Source organism: Trichoderma asperellum, chromosome 7, assembly GCF_020647865.1.
Source record: "Trichoderma asperellum chromosome 7, complete sequence".
NCBI lineage: Eukaryota > Fungi > Ascomycota > Sordariomycetes > Hypocreales > Hypocreaceae > Trichoderma > Trichoderma asperellum.
Genome location: NC_089421.1, coordinates 3,988,654 through 4,005,442, shown reverse-complemented (window position 1 = coordinate 4,005,442; position 16,789 = coordinate 3,988,654). Strand labels below are relative to the sequence as shown.

The window sequence follows — 16,789 nt, the reverse complement described above, 5'->3', positions numbered from 1 at the left end:
ATTATAGAGTAATTAAGTAAAGTATAATAATATAGCTAGGTAATACTAGGCCTTAATATCTGCTATATTTTAAAGATAAATAAAGCAGAAAACTAAATTAATTTTTTAATTATAATAATATATAATAAATCTAATAATAGATTTAATTAATATAGTAAATTAAGCAAAAACACTTATAGTATACCCCCTTATTTTAAGCTAGTCTTAAAGTCTATAATCTTTTATATTAGCTATTTATAATATTTAGGCTATATATTCTTAAGGTTATATTTTATATATAGCATTTTTAAACTATAGGTTGTATCTTTAATATAAATATCCCTATTTATAGATTAAAACATTCTAGCTTATTTATATAGTTAATATTGGCTTACTAGATGCTAGTTAGTTTAATCTATAGATTTAAACGGCTAGTATAAAAGCTATATAAAGTAAGGCGCTTAGCCTAAAATAGAAGATAACCAGATATTAGGGTAGCTTAGGGTAAGGCTGCTTGGGCAAGTAGGGTAACTGAGGGTAGGGCTGCTTGGGGTAGGGCTGCTTGGGGTAGGGCTGCTTGGGGTAAGGCTGCTTGGGGTAGGGCTGCTTGGGCAAGTAGGGTAACTGAGGGTAGGGCTGCTTGGGGCAGGGCTGCTTGGGCAAGTAGGGTAACTGAGGGTAGGGCTGCTTGAGGTAGGGCTGCTTAAGCAAGTAGGGTAACTGAGGGTAGGGCTGCTTGGGGTAGGGCTGCTTGGGGTAGGGCTGCTTGAGGTAGGTAGGGGTAACTTAGGGTAAGGTAGGATTTTAATCTATATTAAGTTAGCTTATATATAAATATAGACTAGCTATATAGGGCTTGGTTAATAATCTAGCTAATAAAAATTAATATCTTATTTAATGCAACCTTACCCTTGTATTTTAATGCAACCTTACCTCTGTTTTTTTAGCGCTTATGCATTTTTATAAGGAGTTTTAATGTAATCTTGAAGATTGTGCACTTCCGCTAAGTTAGAAAAAGCATAAGTTAATAAATTTATAAAAAGACTTATTTTAAATAAAATTATTATTAAAGATAAAAAAAAAAAATATAAAGTTAAAGAAATATTTATTATATACTAAAACTTTAAAATTAATAAAATAAAGTACTTTATTAAATAAAAAGAATACTTTAAATTAAAAAACTTATAGGAACTAAAAGAATACTTTAACTTTTAAAAGCTAATATAAAGGTTTTTCTATTTTATAAAATTAATAGACTAAAGTTTATAAACTTTAGGCTAATACTAAAGGAGGATTAATTAATATTATTAAAGACCCTTATATACTGAAGATTATTTACTATATTATTTTTTTTATTTAACTTCTATATTTTATAATAAATTAACTTACTACTTTACTTCTTTATTTTATTCTTTATATAATAAATATAAGTTAAGCAGCTTACTGCCTTAGAAAGCTTAACTTGCAATTTAAAAAGCTAAAATTAAAAAGACTTTAAAGCTTTACCTACAGCCTTTTCCTTTACTTTTAGCTTTTTTTACTAATTTAATACTTTTATTACTAAAACTAAAATATTAGTAATATAAATAAATATAAAAATAAAAGCTTACTTATAAAAAAAAGCTACTAAGACTTTATTATAAAAATAACTATATTTAATATATTTATAATAATAAAAAGAATCCTTTATTATTTAATAAAGAATCTTTTTTTAAAAGCAATAAATATATAGTATATTAAAATTAAAACTATAAAAAAGAATAAATAATGCAAAAAGGTTATGCTTATAGGTTTTATAAAGAACTAACTTAAATACTTAATTAATTATTATACTATTATTTAAAGAAGTAAGTTATAGACAATAGAAATAAAAAAAATAAATATATTTATAAATTATAAAAACTAATGCATGCTTAGCCTTAAGAATAAAACTAATAAAGAAGGGGCATTATATTATAACCTAATAACTATAAAATATATACTTATAAATAAACTATAGATTAATAAGCTAATTAAAAGGGATTACTTATAGAAGCATAAGCTATCTTTAATAGATTATAAATACTAAAGTAAGCCATTCTAAAAGAATTATAATTAAGATTATAAGCTTTATAAAATAACTTACTATATAAGAACTATTTATTATATTTATTAAATAGAATTTAAATAGTTAATTATTAATATAGTACTTTTAGATAATAATTAAATTAATTATTTATAACCTTATTAGCTATATAACTGCATTGCTTATAAGACTTTAACTTATCTCTTTGTTAATATAAACCCAATGTTAAGTTTATAGATTAGAAACCTACCCTATACCTAAGTACAATAGTATAGGTCAGGATATTACACTTTAGCTATAGATAAGTGTTTTTCTTTATTTTTTAATAAGTATATGTTTTATTAATTTATTTATTAATATAATGTTTAATAGCTAAAAAAGAATATTTAAATACTGCTAAATATTAAGCTAAGCATAAACTTTTTAAGCAGTAATAAAAATTAATAAAGTATTAATAATAATTAATATTATTATTATAATAAATAAATAAAAGCTTTATATAATTATTATATTTTTAGGAATAGCATTAATAGATTAATATATAGGGTAAGCAAATGCTTTATTGCAGGGCTTAGTTTTTTAATAAATTAAATAACTTAAAGTATATTAAGTTAAAGGCAGTAATAAATATATAGCTTAATAGCAGTATTAATATAATTAATTAAAATACAGTGCTTGCTAATTTAAGCCTAGTGTTTAAAGGAATTTCTTTATTAGCGCCTAAGAATTAAAATATTTAATAAATTCTTATAAATTTTTAAGTTTTAAGTATTTTTTTTATTTAATAAAATATTTAATGTTTTAGGTTTTAGGGTTTTAATATATAGCAATAATATTTTTAATTTTATATTCTTTTTTTTAATCTTTTATAATAATTTTATTTAAAATAAATCTTTTAGTTTTTTTATTAATTTATGCTTTTTTAAATTATAATATATAAAAAACTAGATTTTAAATTTTTATTATATTTAATAAAGCTAGCTTATAATTAACTTCTTTAATCTATTTTAAAATTTCATAGGGTTTTATTTTTTTAATATTAAGCTTATTACTTAATTTATTTATTTTAATATTTAGTAGTTTATAGTCTTATAAGTATTATAGTAAATAGACTATATCTCCTTTCTAAAGAATTAATTCTGCAATTTTATTTTTATTTATATATTTCTTTATATATTTATTAATAAACTTAAGTTATATATATATTTCTTTATATAAATTAATTATTAATTTTACTTATAATTATACTTTCTTTAAATTAAGTCTATTTTATAGTAGTTTAAATACTTTTAGTATAAATCTATAATTTATAAAAAAAGACATTAGTTTTATAAATTCTAATAATATACTGTTATAGTATAGTTAAGCTACTGATAGTTTTTTAACTTAATTATCTTATATAAAGTTAATATAAGGTTATAAGTAAGCTTTAATAATTTAATTTATATATTTAATTTATCTATCTGTCTAAAGATAATATATAGTATTAAATTTATAGTTTATTTTTAGTTTAGCTATAAGTTTTTATTAAAATTTAAAGGTAAATATTTATCCTTAATCTAAGATAATTTCTTTAAGTAATTTATAATTAGCAGCAATTATTTTTATATAAGTATAAGTAAGGTTTTTTAATAAATATAACTTTTTATATAGTAAAAAGTAAGCTTACTTTATAAGTCAGCAGACTACTATAAAAATACTATTATATTATATACTTATAAATAGTTCTTTTAATAAAGGTAGATTAATAATATAGTTAAAAGTAATTAATTCTTAAGGTTATTTTATAATAGGTAATAATTATAGTTTTCTATAAAGCTTATATTTTTTATCTTTTATTTATTAATATATATTATAATATAATATAATATACTTTATATATTCTTTAAGCTTTCTAATATTATAATATATTAAAATTTAATTATATATTTTTATTATACCTTTATATTTATATAGCAGATGTTTATAAATATATTTAATTACTTTCTTTTATAATTTTTTAAATACTTAAATTTTCTTATATTATTTAAGATATTTTAAATCTATAGTAATATTTTCTAAATATTATTTATTTTTCTAGTTTTTAATAAATTCTTTAATTTCTTTAAGTATAGAGTTGCTTTTTAAAACTTTAAATATTATATAGATATTATAACCTAAAACTATAAGATATATACTCTAAATATACTATAGACCAATAGACCAATTAGGGAAAGGATTATAGCTTTAAGAGTAAGCTATTTTAAATAAATTACTATTATAAAAGTAAGCTACTATAAGAGAATTATAATTAGGATTATAAGCTTTATAAAATAATTTACTATATAAGACTATTTATTATACTTATTAAATATAGCTTAAATAATTAATTATTAATATAGTATTTATATAATAACTAAATTAAACTTTTATTTAAAGTTATTAACTATATAACTAAAACTATTTATAAAATCCTTTATATTTTTTTACTAATATAAACTTAATATTAAAGGTTTATTCTTTAAAAATTAATTACCTTATATTAAATATAAAATTAAAATATTATATATTAATAACTTTTATTTAAAAAAATACTTTAAATTTTTTAAATAATTAAATTACTATATTTTAAAATAGCACTAAAAGTTAATTTACTTTAAAGAAAACTTTTTTTTTTATTTAAGATAATAATAAAAATATTACTATAAAAGGGATCTTTAATTAAAAAAATATAAATAATAATAAAGTTATTAAGTTAATAAAAAATATATATAAGTTAAATAAAATTTTTATAAATAAACTTAATAATAAAAAGTTTATTAAAAAAAATATAAAGGTATTTATTAAATAATAACCTTTACTTATATTTAATAGCAAGACTAATAAACTTTACTTTTTTTAAACTTAGCTTAAGGTCTATTTTAAAGATTTTAAAATTACTTTTAATATAAAATATAAAAAGACTTTCTTTATAGCCTTTTACTTTAAAGAAACTGCTTTTAAATAGTTTTATTTAATATAAGATATTTACTTTAATAACTTAAATAAACCTTTATTAACTTAAGTTTAAAAAGTTTTTAATAGTTTTAAATAATTTAAAAAAGAACTTATTAAAGTATTTAAAAATATTAAAGAGATTTATATAGCTAAAAATAAATTTATAAATATTTATTAAAAAAAAAAATATTTTAATTATACTATAAAATTTAAAAACTTAGTCTTTAAAATTAAATAAAAATAGTTTACTTTTATTAAATAATTTTATAATAAACTTAAGAAAAGCATTAAAGAAAAAGTTTATAATAAAGATTAAATTAAATATAATTTTATTTTCTTTATAAAAGAATATATTAAAGTTAATAACTTGCTTTATAAACTTAATATAAAAAACTAAGGCTTTAGTAAAGAATAATTAAATTAAAGTAAAAAATAATAAAAATTAATTATTAAAGATAATAATAGTATAGCTAAACCTATAGACTTTAATATAATATAAAAAAAGAAAAAGGAATTTAAATATTATAATTATAAAAAGCTAAACTATATAGTTAAAAACTATAAATCTTTAAAAAAAAAATAATTTATAATTCTTAAGCTAAAAGTAATATATATTATAAATAAAAGCAATAAAACTATTTATTTATTAAAATAATTAAAATTTTTTAAAAATAATAATAACTATAACTTTTATAAATTTATATTTAAACTTTTAAATATATTTAAAATATTAAATAAAAAAATTAATAATAAAATCCTTAATTAATAACCTATCTTTTAAGTTAATTTTATAAACTTAATAAACTTAATTAAAGGCATTGCCTTAGAAAATAATAAAAATAATAAATAATATAATTATAAATATTACTTTAAAGAAACTAAAGATATTATATAATATTATAAAAATTTTACTTTTAAAATTATAGTATTTAATTTATTTTAATATAATATTATAAATAAAGTAAATATAAATATAGAAAATACTTTAATAATATTATATATTTACTTAAATAATTTATAAAAGTAAACCTTAAAAATATAGTATATTATTAAGGCTATTACTATTAATTAAGCACTTATTTAAGGCTTTAATTATAGAAAAATAATTAAAGAATATAATTATATTAACCCAGTATATTTACTATATTATTAAATTAACTAAATTAATTATATTACTTATAAATATATAAAATATTTTAAATAAAAGGCTAAAAAAAATGTTTTTTTAATATATATCCTTTAGTATATAATATTAAAACCCTATAATAATTTATACTGCCTTATATAAAAAGCTATTTAATAATATTAATCCTTTAAAACAGTTGTTTTAAAACCCCTTAAATATTTAAATAAAATAAGCTTTTTTAAATATATTAATTAATCTTATAAAATATATAAATTAAGAAAATTATAAAATTAATATAAGTAAAAAAAAATTAAAAAAGTAAAGCTAGATTATTAATAAAAAAAATTTAAAGATTATAATAAAATAAAATATTTATAATATATAAATAAAAAAATTAAAAACTAATATTATTTAAAAAACTATTAAAGTTTTCTATAGAAGGGCAGTAGAAAAACTTATAATACTTAAATATTATTAATTTAAAATATAATAGTAATAAAAAAAAAAAGCACTTTAATAAAAGAATTATTTTAATAGTATTATTAAATAGAAATTTACTTAGTGTTTTAATAAATAGTAAATTAAAAAGTAACTATATATTTACTATAACTGCAATATACCTATAGTTATTAATATATAAAAAAAGAAAATTATATTAACTTTTTTATACTAAAGAATAAACCTTTAAATATAATAAAAAATAAATAAAATAATAAATTAATCCCCTGCTGCTATAAATTAATAACTATATTATAAATATAATATATAATATAGCTAATATTTTAAAATATAACTTTATTTTAAAAATACCTTAGTTATATAAATATAAACTTAATATAAAATAAAAAACAGGCTAAATTTATTAGTATAATAATAAAAGTACTTTAACTAAAACTAATGTAAAAATATTAAAAAAGGAATTAAATTATTAAAAGCCTAAGGTTTTCTTTAGCTCTTTAAATATCCCTCTTTAGTATTATTAAAAAAAAAAGAAAGTAAAATAAATTTATATATAAAAGTATATTACTATTTTATATTAAAAATTAATAAAACTTAATAAAGAATTATATAAGTTAAAAATAAAAGAATTTACTTTTAAAAAATAATTAACATTAATTTTAAAATAATATTAAAAATATTAAAAACTCTTTAATAACTAATTAAAAAAAGGGTTACTACTATATTTAAAATAGGACTATAAAATAATATTAAAAAAAGAAAAATTATTAAAATTTTATAAAATATATAACTTAAGTAAAAGAAAATTAAAAATACTTAAAAAATAAATTAAAATATAATTATAAAAAAAATATATTTATATATTAAAATTACCTATTAAATATTTTATTATCTTTATTTTAAAAAAAAACAGTAAACTTTAATTAATTATTAATTACTATAAATTAAATTAAATTATTATTAAAAATAAAACCCCTTTATTATTAATTTTATAAATTAAAAATAAATTATATAAAAAAAAGTAATTTATAACTCTTAACTTTATAAAAGCCTATAAGCTTATATAAATAAAAAAAAGAGATAAATAAAAAATAGCATTTACTATAAAATATAGGTTATATAAATATATAGTTATACTATAAAGGCTTATTAATATACCTATATCTTTTTAAAAGAGAATAAACTATATATTAAAACTATATTTAAATAACTTTACAATAGCTTATATTAATAATATTTTTATTTTCTTAAAAACCTTTAAAAAATATAAAAAATATATTTATTTTATACTATAAAAACTTAAAGAAGTAAAACTTTTTATTAATTTTAAAAAATATATTTTTTATTTTTAATAAATAGAATTTCTTAAATATATTATTACTTTAAAAAAAATCTATATAAACCTTAAGAAAGTTATAATAATTAAAAAATAGCTAATATTTATAATACTTAAGGAAGTATAAGTATTCCTTAGACTTATTAATTATTATTAAAAATTTATTAAAGACTTTATATAGAAAGCTACTTTATTAATAAATATAATAAAAAAAGGTATTTTTTTTAAATAGGGGGAAGAATAATAAAAAGCCCTTAAGGAATTTAAAATAATAATAATATTAAAACTTATTCTTATAATATTTAACCTAAAAAAACCTATTATAATTAAAATAAATATATTAATATTTATAATAAAAGGAATATTAAATTAACCTAAAGAAAACAGTAAGCTATAATCTATTGCATTTTTCTTATATAAACTCTATAAACTAGCAATATAATATACTATATATAACTAAAAAATATTAACTATTATTAAAATATTTAAAGAATAAAAATATTATTATTATAAAAGTAAATATAAGATTATTATTTTTATAAACTATAAAAACCTTACTTACTTTACTACTATATAAGAATTATTAAGCTAATAAATTAAATACTTTAAATTCCTTTTATAATTTAACTTTAAATTTATTTATTATAAAAGATTAAAAAATAAATAAGCTAATGTATTAAGCAGAAAAGTTAATTATAAGCAAGAAGTATTTAAATATATAGCGCAAGTACTTTAATTTAATAATAATAAAAATATTAAATAAATATAAATTTATATAATATTTAAAGTTTTAAAAAGCAACCTTATGCTTAAAGAAATTAAAGAATTTATTAAAAATTAAAAAAATAAATAATATTTAAAAAATATTATTATAGATTTAAAATACTTTAAATAATATAGGAAAATTTAAATACCTAAAGAATTATAAAAAAAAGTAGTTAAATATATTTATAAATATTTATTATATAAATATAAAAGTATAATAAAAATATATAATTAAGTTTTAATGTATTATAATATTAAAAAATTTAAAAAATATATAAAATATATTATATTATATTATAATATATATTAATAAATAAAAGATAAAAGATATAAGCTTTATAGAAAACTATAACTATTATTTATTATAAAATAACCTTAGGAATTAATTACTTTTAACTATATTATTAATTTACCTTTATTAAAAGAATTATTTATAAATATATAATATAATAGTATTTTTATAGTAGTTTACTAACTTATAAAGTAAGCTTACTTTTTACTATATAAAAAGTTATATTTATTAAAAGACTTTATTTATATTTATATAAAAATAATTACTGCTAATTATAGATTACTTAAAGAAATTATTTTAGATTAAAGATAAATATTTATTTTTAAATTTTAATAAAAACTTATAGCTAAATTAAAAATAAACTATAAACTTAATACTATATATTACCTTTAAATAAATAGCTAAATTAAATATATAAATTAAATTATTAAAGCCTATTTATAAGCCTATATTAATTTTATATAAAATAATTAAGTTAAAAAACTATTAGTAGCTTAACTATATTATAATAATATACTATTAGAATTTATAAAACTAATGCCTTTTTTTATAAACTATAGATTTATATTAAAAGTATTTAAACTACTGTAAAATAAACTTAATTTAAAAAAAGTATAATTATAAGTTAAATTAATAATTAATTTATATAAAAAAATATATATATAACTTAAGTTTATTAATAAATATATAAAAAAATATATAAAAAAAAATAAAATTATAAAATTAATTCTTTAGAAGGAAGATATAGTTTACTTACTATAATACTTATAAGGCTATAAATTATTAAATATTAAAATAAATAAGTTAAGTAATAAATTTAATATTAAAAAAATAAAACCCTATAAAATTTTAAAATAAATTAAAGAAGTTAACTATAAACTAGCTTTATTAAATATAATAAAAATATAAAATCTAGTTTTTTATATATTATAACTTAAAAAAGCATAAATTAATAAAAAAACTAAAAGATTTATTTTAAATAAAATTATTATAAAAACTTAAGAAGAAGAATATAAAATTAAAAATATTACTGCTATATATTAAAACCCTAAAACTTAAAATATTAAATACCTTATTAAATAAAAAGAATATTTAAAACTTAAAAACTTATAAAAGCCTGTTAAATACTTTAGCTCTTAGAAGTTAATAAAAAAGTTTCTTTAGACTATAGGACTAGAGGATTTAAATTAGCAAACTTAAGCCTAATGCTTAAAGAAGGTTAGTTAATATTATTAAAAACCTTTAATTATTAAAGATTATTTATTACTTTATTTTTTTTATTTAATTCCTATATTTTATAATAGACTAACTCTTTACTATACTTTTTTATTTAACTTCTAGTATAATAAATATAAGATAATTAATTTATAGCCTTAGATAGCTTTAACTATAATTTAAAAAGTTAAGCTTAAAGAGATTCCAGGGCCTTGCCTGCTGCTTTTTTTTTAACTTTTAATTTTTTATATTAATTTAATACTTTTATTATTAAAAAAAAGTTAACTATTATATAATAAAAGAAGAATATTTATTTATAAAAAGATATAATTAATATATTATTATAAAAACAGCTATACTTTATATATTTATAATAATAAAAAGAATTTTTAATTATATAATAAAAAACCTTTTTTTAAAAATAATATATATATAGTATATTTAAATTAAATTTATTAAATAAAATATATAATATAAAAATATTATATTTATAGGTTTTATAAAAAATAAACTTAAATACTTTATTAATTATAATAGTATTTTTAAAAAAGTAAGTTTATAAAACTATAAATATAAAAAAGGCAATATACTTATAGATTATATATTACTATATATATAGCCTTAAGGATAAGACTAATAAAGAGGGGGTATTATATTATAACCTAAAATTATAAAATATATACTCTAGATATACTATAGATTAATAGGCTAATTAAAGAAAGGGTTATAGCTTTAAGAGTAAGCTATTTTAAATAAATTATTATTATAAGAGTAAGCTACTATAAGAAGATTATAATTAAGATTATAAGCCTTATAGAATAATTTACTATATAAGACTGTTTATTATACTTATTAAATATAGCTTAAATAGTTAATTATTAATATAGTATTTATATAATAACTAGATTAGACTTTTATTTAAAGTTATTAGCTATATAATTAAAACTACTTATAAAATCCTTTATATCTCTCTACTAACATAAACCTAATATTAAAGGTTTATCCCTTAAGAACTAATTACCCTATACTAGGTATAGGATCAGAATGTTATAATAGATTTATACTTATTTAATGTTTTTATTATTATTAAATTATAATACTTATGCTATATATTTAAGTATTTTTTATTTATAATTAACTCTTTTACTTAATATATTAGCTTATTTATTTTTTAATCCTTTATAATAAATAAATTTAAAGTTAAATTATAAAAGGAATTTAAAGTATTTAACTTATTAGCTTAATAGTTCTTATATAGTAGTAAAGTAAATAAGGTTTTTATAGTCTATAAAAATAATAACCTTATATTTACTTTTATAGCAGTAATATTTTTATTTTTTAAATACTTTAATAATAGCTAATATTTTTTAGTTATATATAGTATATTATATTGCTAGTTTATAGAGTTTATATAAAAAAAATATAATAAATTATAGCTTGCTGTTTTCTCTAGGTTAACTTAATACTCTTTTTATTGTAAATATTAATGCATTTATTTTAATTATAATAGGTTTTTTTAGGTTAAATATAATAAAGATAGGTTTTAATATTATTGCTATTTTAAATTCCTTAAGGGCTTTTTGCTATTCTTCCCCTTACTTAAAAAAAATACCTTTTTTTATTATATTTATTAATAAAGTAGCTTTTTATATAAAGTCTTTAATAAATTTTTAATAATAATTAATAAATTTAAAAAATGCTTATACTTCTTTAAGTATTATAGGTATTAGCTATTTTTTAATTATAGTAACTTTCTTAAGGTTTATATAAATTTTTTTTAAAATAATAATATATTTAAGAAATTCTACTTTTTAAAAATAAAAAATATATTTTTTAAAATTAATAAAGAGTTTTATTTTTTTAAGTTTTTATAGTATAAAATAAATATATTTTTTATATTTTTTAAAGGTCTTTAAGAAAATAAAAATGTTATTAATATAAGCTATTATAAAGTTATTTAAGTATAGTTTTAATATATAGTTTATTTTTTTTTAAAAGAATATAGGTATATTAATAAGCCTTTATAGTATAACTATATATTTATATAACCTATATCTTATAGTAAATACTGTTTTTTATTTATTTCTTTTTTTTATTTATATAAGTTTATAAGCTTCTATAAGGTTAAGAGTTATAAACTATTTCTTTTTATATAATTTATTTTTAATTTATAAAATTAATAGTAAAGGGGTTTTATCTTTAACTATAATTTAATTTAGTTTATAATAATTAATAATTAATTAAAGTTTACTGTTTTTCTTTAGAATAAAGATAATAGAATATTTAATAGGTAATTTTAATATATAAATATATTCTTTTATAGTTATATTTTAATTTATTCTTTAAGTATTTTTAATTTTTTTTTACTTAAGTTATATATTTTATAAAACTTTAGTAATTCTCTTTTTTTTAGCACTATTTTATAATTCTATTTTAAATACAGTAGTAACCCTTTTTTTAATTAGTTATTAAAGAGTTTTTAATATTTTTAGTATTATTCTAAAATTAATGCTAATTATTCTTTAAAAGTAAGTTCCTTTATTTTTAACTTATATAATTTTTTATTAAATTTTATTAATTCTTAGCATAAGATAATAATATACCTTTATATATAAATTTATTTTATTTTTTCCTTTTTTTAATAATACTAAAAAGGAATATTTAAAGGGCTAAAGAAAACCTTAGGCTTCTAGCAACTTAATTCCTCTTTTAATATTTCTATATTAGTTTTATTTAAAATACTTCTATTATTATACTAATAGATTTAGCCTATTCTCTATTTTATATTAAATTTATATTTATATAACTAAAGTATTTCTAAAATAAAGTTATATTTTAAAATATTAGCTATATTATATACTATATTTATAGTATAGTTATTAATTTATAGTAGCAGGAGATTAATCTATTGCTTTATTTATTCTTTATTATACTTAAAAGTCTATCTTTTAGTATAAAAAAGTTAATATAATTTTTTTTTTTTATATATTAATAACTGCAGGCATATTATAGTTATAGCAGATATATAATTACTTCTTAACCTACTATTTATTAAAACATTAAGTAAATTTTTATTTAATAATATTATTAAAATAATTCTTTTATTAAAGTGCTTTTCTTCTTCTTTATTATTATATTTTAAGTTAATAATATTTAAGTATTATAAGTCTTTCTGCTGCCTTTTTACAGAGGACTTTAATAGTTTTTTAAATAATGCTAGTTTTTAATCTTTTTATTTATATATTATAAATATTTTATTTTATTATAGTTTTTAAATTCTTTTTATTAATAATCTAGCTTTACTTTTTTAATTTCTTTTTACTTATGCTAATTTTATAATTTTCTTAATTTATATACTTTATAAAATTAATTAATATATTTAAAAAGGCTTATTTTATTTAAATATTTAAGAGGTTTTAAAACAACTATTTTAAAAGATTAATATTATTAAGTAGCTTTCTATATAAGGCAGTATAAATTATTATAGGGTTTTAATATTATATACTAAGGGATATATATTAAAAAAATATTTTTTTTAGCTTTTTATTTAAAATATTTTATATATCTATAAGTAATATAATTAATTTAGCTAATTTAATAATATAGTAAATATATTAAGTTAATGTAGTTATATTCTTTAATTATTTTTTTATAATTAAGGCCTTAGGTAAGTACTTAATTAATAATAATAGCTTTAATAATATACTATATTTTTAAGGTTTACTTTTATAGGTTATTTAAGTAAGTATATAATATTATTAAAGTATTTTTTATATCTGCATTTACTTTATTTATAATATTATATTAAAATAAATTAAGTGCTATAATTTTAGGGGTAAAATTTTTATAATATTATATAATATTTTAGGTTTTTTTAAAATAATATTTATAATTATATTATTTATTATCTTTATTATTTTCTAGGGCAATGCCTTTAATTAAGTTTATTAAGTTTATAAAATTAACTTAAAAAATAAATTATTAGTTAAAGATTTTATTATTAATTTTTTTATTTAGTATTCTAGATATATTTAAGAGTTTAAATATAAATTTATAAAAGTTATAGTTATTATTATTTTCAGGAGATCTTAATTACTTTAATAAATAGATAATTTTATTGCTTTTATTTATAATATATATTGCTTTTAGCTTAAGAATTATAGATTATTTCTTTTTTAAGGATTTATAGTTTTTAGCTATATAGTTTAGCTTTTTATAATTATAATATTTAAATTCCTTTTTTTTTTTTTATATTATATTAAAGTTTATAAATCTAGCTATACTATTATTATCTTTAGTAATTAATTTCTGTTATTTTTTACCTTAGTTTAACTATTCCTTGCTAAAGCCTTGATTTTTTATATTAAATTTATAAAGTAAGTTATTAGCTTTAATATATTCTTCTATAAAGAAAATAAAATTATATTTAATTTAATCTTTATTATAAACCTTTTTTTTAATACTTTTTATAACAACCTGGTCACTAAGGTCCTATAAGAGTTAGTAACTCAGAAGATTTCCAAGGAATAAACTTAATTTTATAGTTTATATTAGTAAATAGGTCAGGAGATCTATAGGCAATAATAATAATATAATATTACTAATAGGTAAGCTTTAGAAGTATACTTTAATTTTAATTCTATATTAATAACTAGCTATTTAAATTATTTAAATAAATATAATAAAGTAAACTTATATATTTAATTATATAAGCTAGAATTATAGTATTTTATAAGACTTATTAATAAGTTCTATTAAATTAACTTACTAACTTAATAATTAAGTTAATAAATCTTTTTTAATTAATCTATTATTCTAATATTAATCTAGTTTAGCCTACCCTATAGGCCTATTATTATAACTATAAGAGTTAGGTTATAATATAATACTCCCTTTTTTTAATTTTATTCTAAGACTTTATAGTTTTAATATAAATAATGCATCCTTTACTTAATAAATGCAGTTATTCTTTAGTTTTTTTATTAATGCTTTTTTTTAGTTTTTATTAACCTTTATTATACTAGATAAAATTACTAAAAGTTTTCTTTATAAAAGAACCTATTAATATAATTTTTTATTAAAAGCTATAATATCTAGTGTAAGTAAGTTTAATAAATATTATTTTTATTATATTATAAAAAATTATAAATTCTATTTAGTTTTTTTATTAAATTTATTATATTATTTAAAGTATATTTATTTAAATAAATCTTATTATAATATTTAAGGTTTAATATTTAATTAGCTTAATTATATTTTTATTTAGTATTTCTATTTAAAAGAGGAGTTAAAAAAGGCTAAGGATATTCTAGCTGAGGTAGCTGCAAAAGTGGCTTGTCTTTAGAAATAAAAGCAGGTGTAGTATAAAAGAATAAAGAAAGCTATTAAGTAAGGTATAATAAATTTAAAGGAATTAAATTATATTAAGCATAAAGAAGTAGAGGCTGCTTATTAGGCTGCTATAGTGCAGTTAGTAAGTAATTCTTTTAAGGCCAGCCCTGCTTTTTTAAAGCAAGTGGAGTTTTTGGGTTTAAAGATGGATTTATCTTTATTAAAATTTCTAGGTTTTAATAGAGTTTTTCTACTAGCGCTATTATATTTGCAAGATTTTTAATAGGTTTTTATATTTTTTTTTTTTTGCTTCCCTTTTTTTATTATATTTAGTAGTATTATTTACTGTTTTCCCCTGTTTTTATAGCATTAATATCTTTTACCTTATATTTTTCTTTTTCTTTTTTAATAATAATTTTATTTTAGATAATTTCTTTAGTATTTTTATTAATTTATGCTTTTTTTAATAGTAAGATATAAAATATTAAGTATATATATTTTCCTTGCTTTTTCTATTGTTTTAGGAGTTTAAGTTTATAATTAACTTTTTTAATTTTCTTTAAAATTTTATAAGGTTTAAGTTTTTTAAAATTAAGTTTATTGCTTAGCCTATTTATTTTAATATTTATTTATTTATTACTTTATATATAGTAAAGTAGCTAGACTATATCTCCCTCCTAAAGGGTTAGTCTTTTAAGCCTATATTTATCTATATATTTAACTATTCTTTACTAAATAAACTTAAGTTATATTTTTAATTTATTATATAGTTTAATTATATTTTTTGCTTTAATAATAGCTTTTTTAATATCTTCCCCTTACTATAGCATTCTATAGACTTTAGATTTAAATCTATAGTTTAAAAAAAATAATAATTTCCCTATAGATTTTAATAGCATACTATTATAGGTAAGTTATATAATTAATAAAAGTTTTACTTAGTTATTTTATTTAAAATTAATATAATAGCATAAGTATATTTTAATTATTTAATTAATGTATTTTATTTACCTATCTATTTATAGGTAATATACAGTGCTTGCTTTATAGTTTATTTTAAGTCTAGCAGTAAGTGCCTTTTAGAATTTAAATATAAATGTATTACCTTTATTAAAGATTATTTCTTCAGGCAGTTTATAGTTACTTATAATAAATCTTATAATTATATAAGCTAATTCTTCTGCATTACTAGCTTTTTTAAATAATAAAAAGTAAGCTATTTTATAAGTTAGTAGACTTTAATAA

At 15.0% G+C, this 16,789-nt stretch overlaps 1 protein-coding gene across 1 annotated transcript; it reads right to left on the bottom strand.

Moving 5' to 3' along the window:
• Window positions 1-468: 468 nt before the first annotated feature.
• Window positions 469-2,057, bottom strand: TrAFT101_011979 (uncharacterized protein; the record flags this gene model as incomplete). The annotated part of the gene is made up of 2 exons (XM_066129432.1): window positions 469-764; window positions 2,045-2,057. 2 exons carry the CDS (start codon window positions 2,055-2,057, stop codon window positions 469-471), a joined length of 309 nt encoding a protein of 102 aa, XP_065985566.1.
• Between the last annotated feature and the right edge of the window lie 14,732 nt (window positions 2,058-16,789).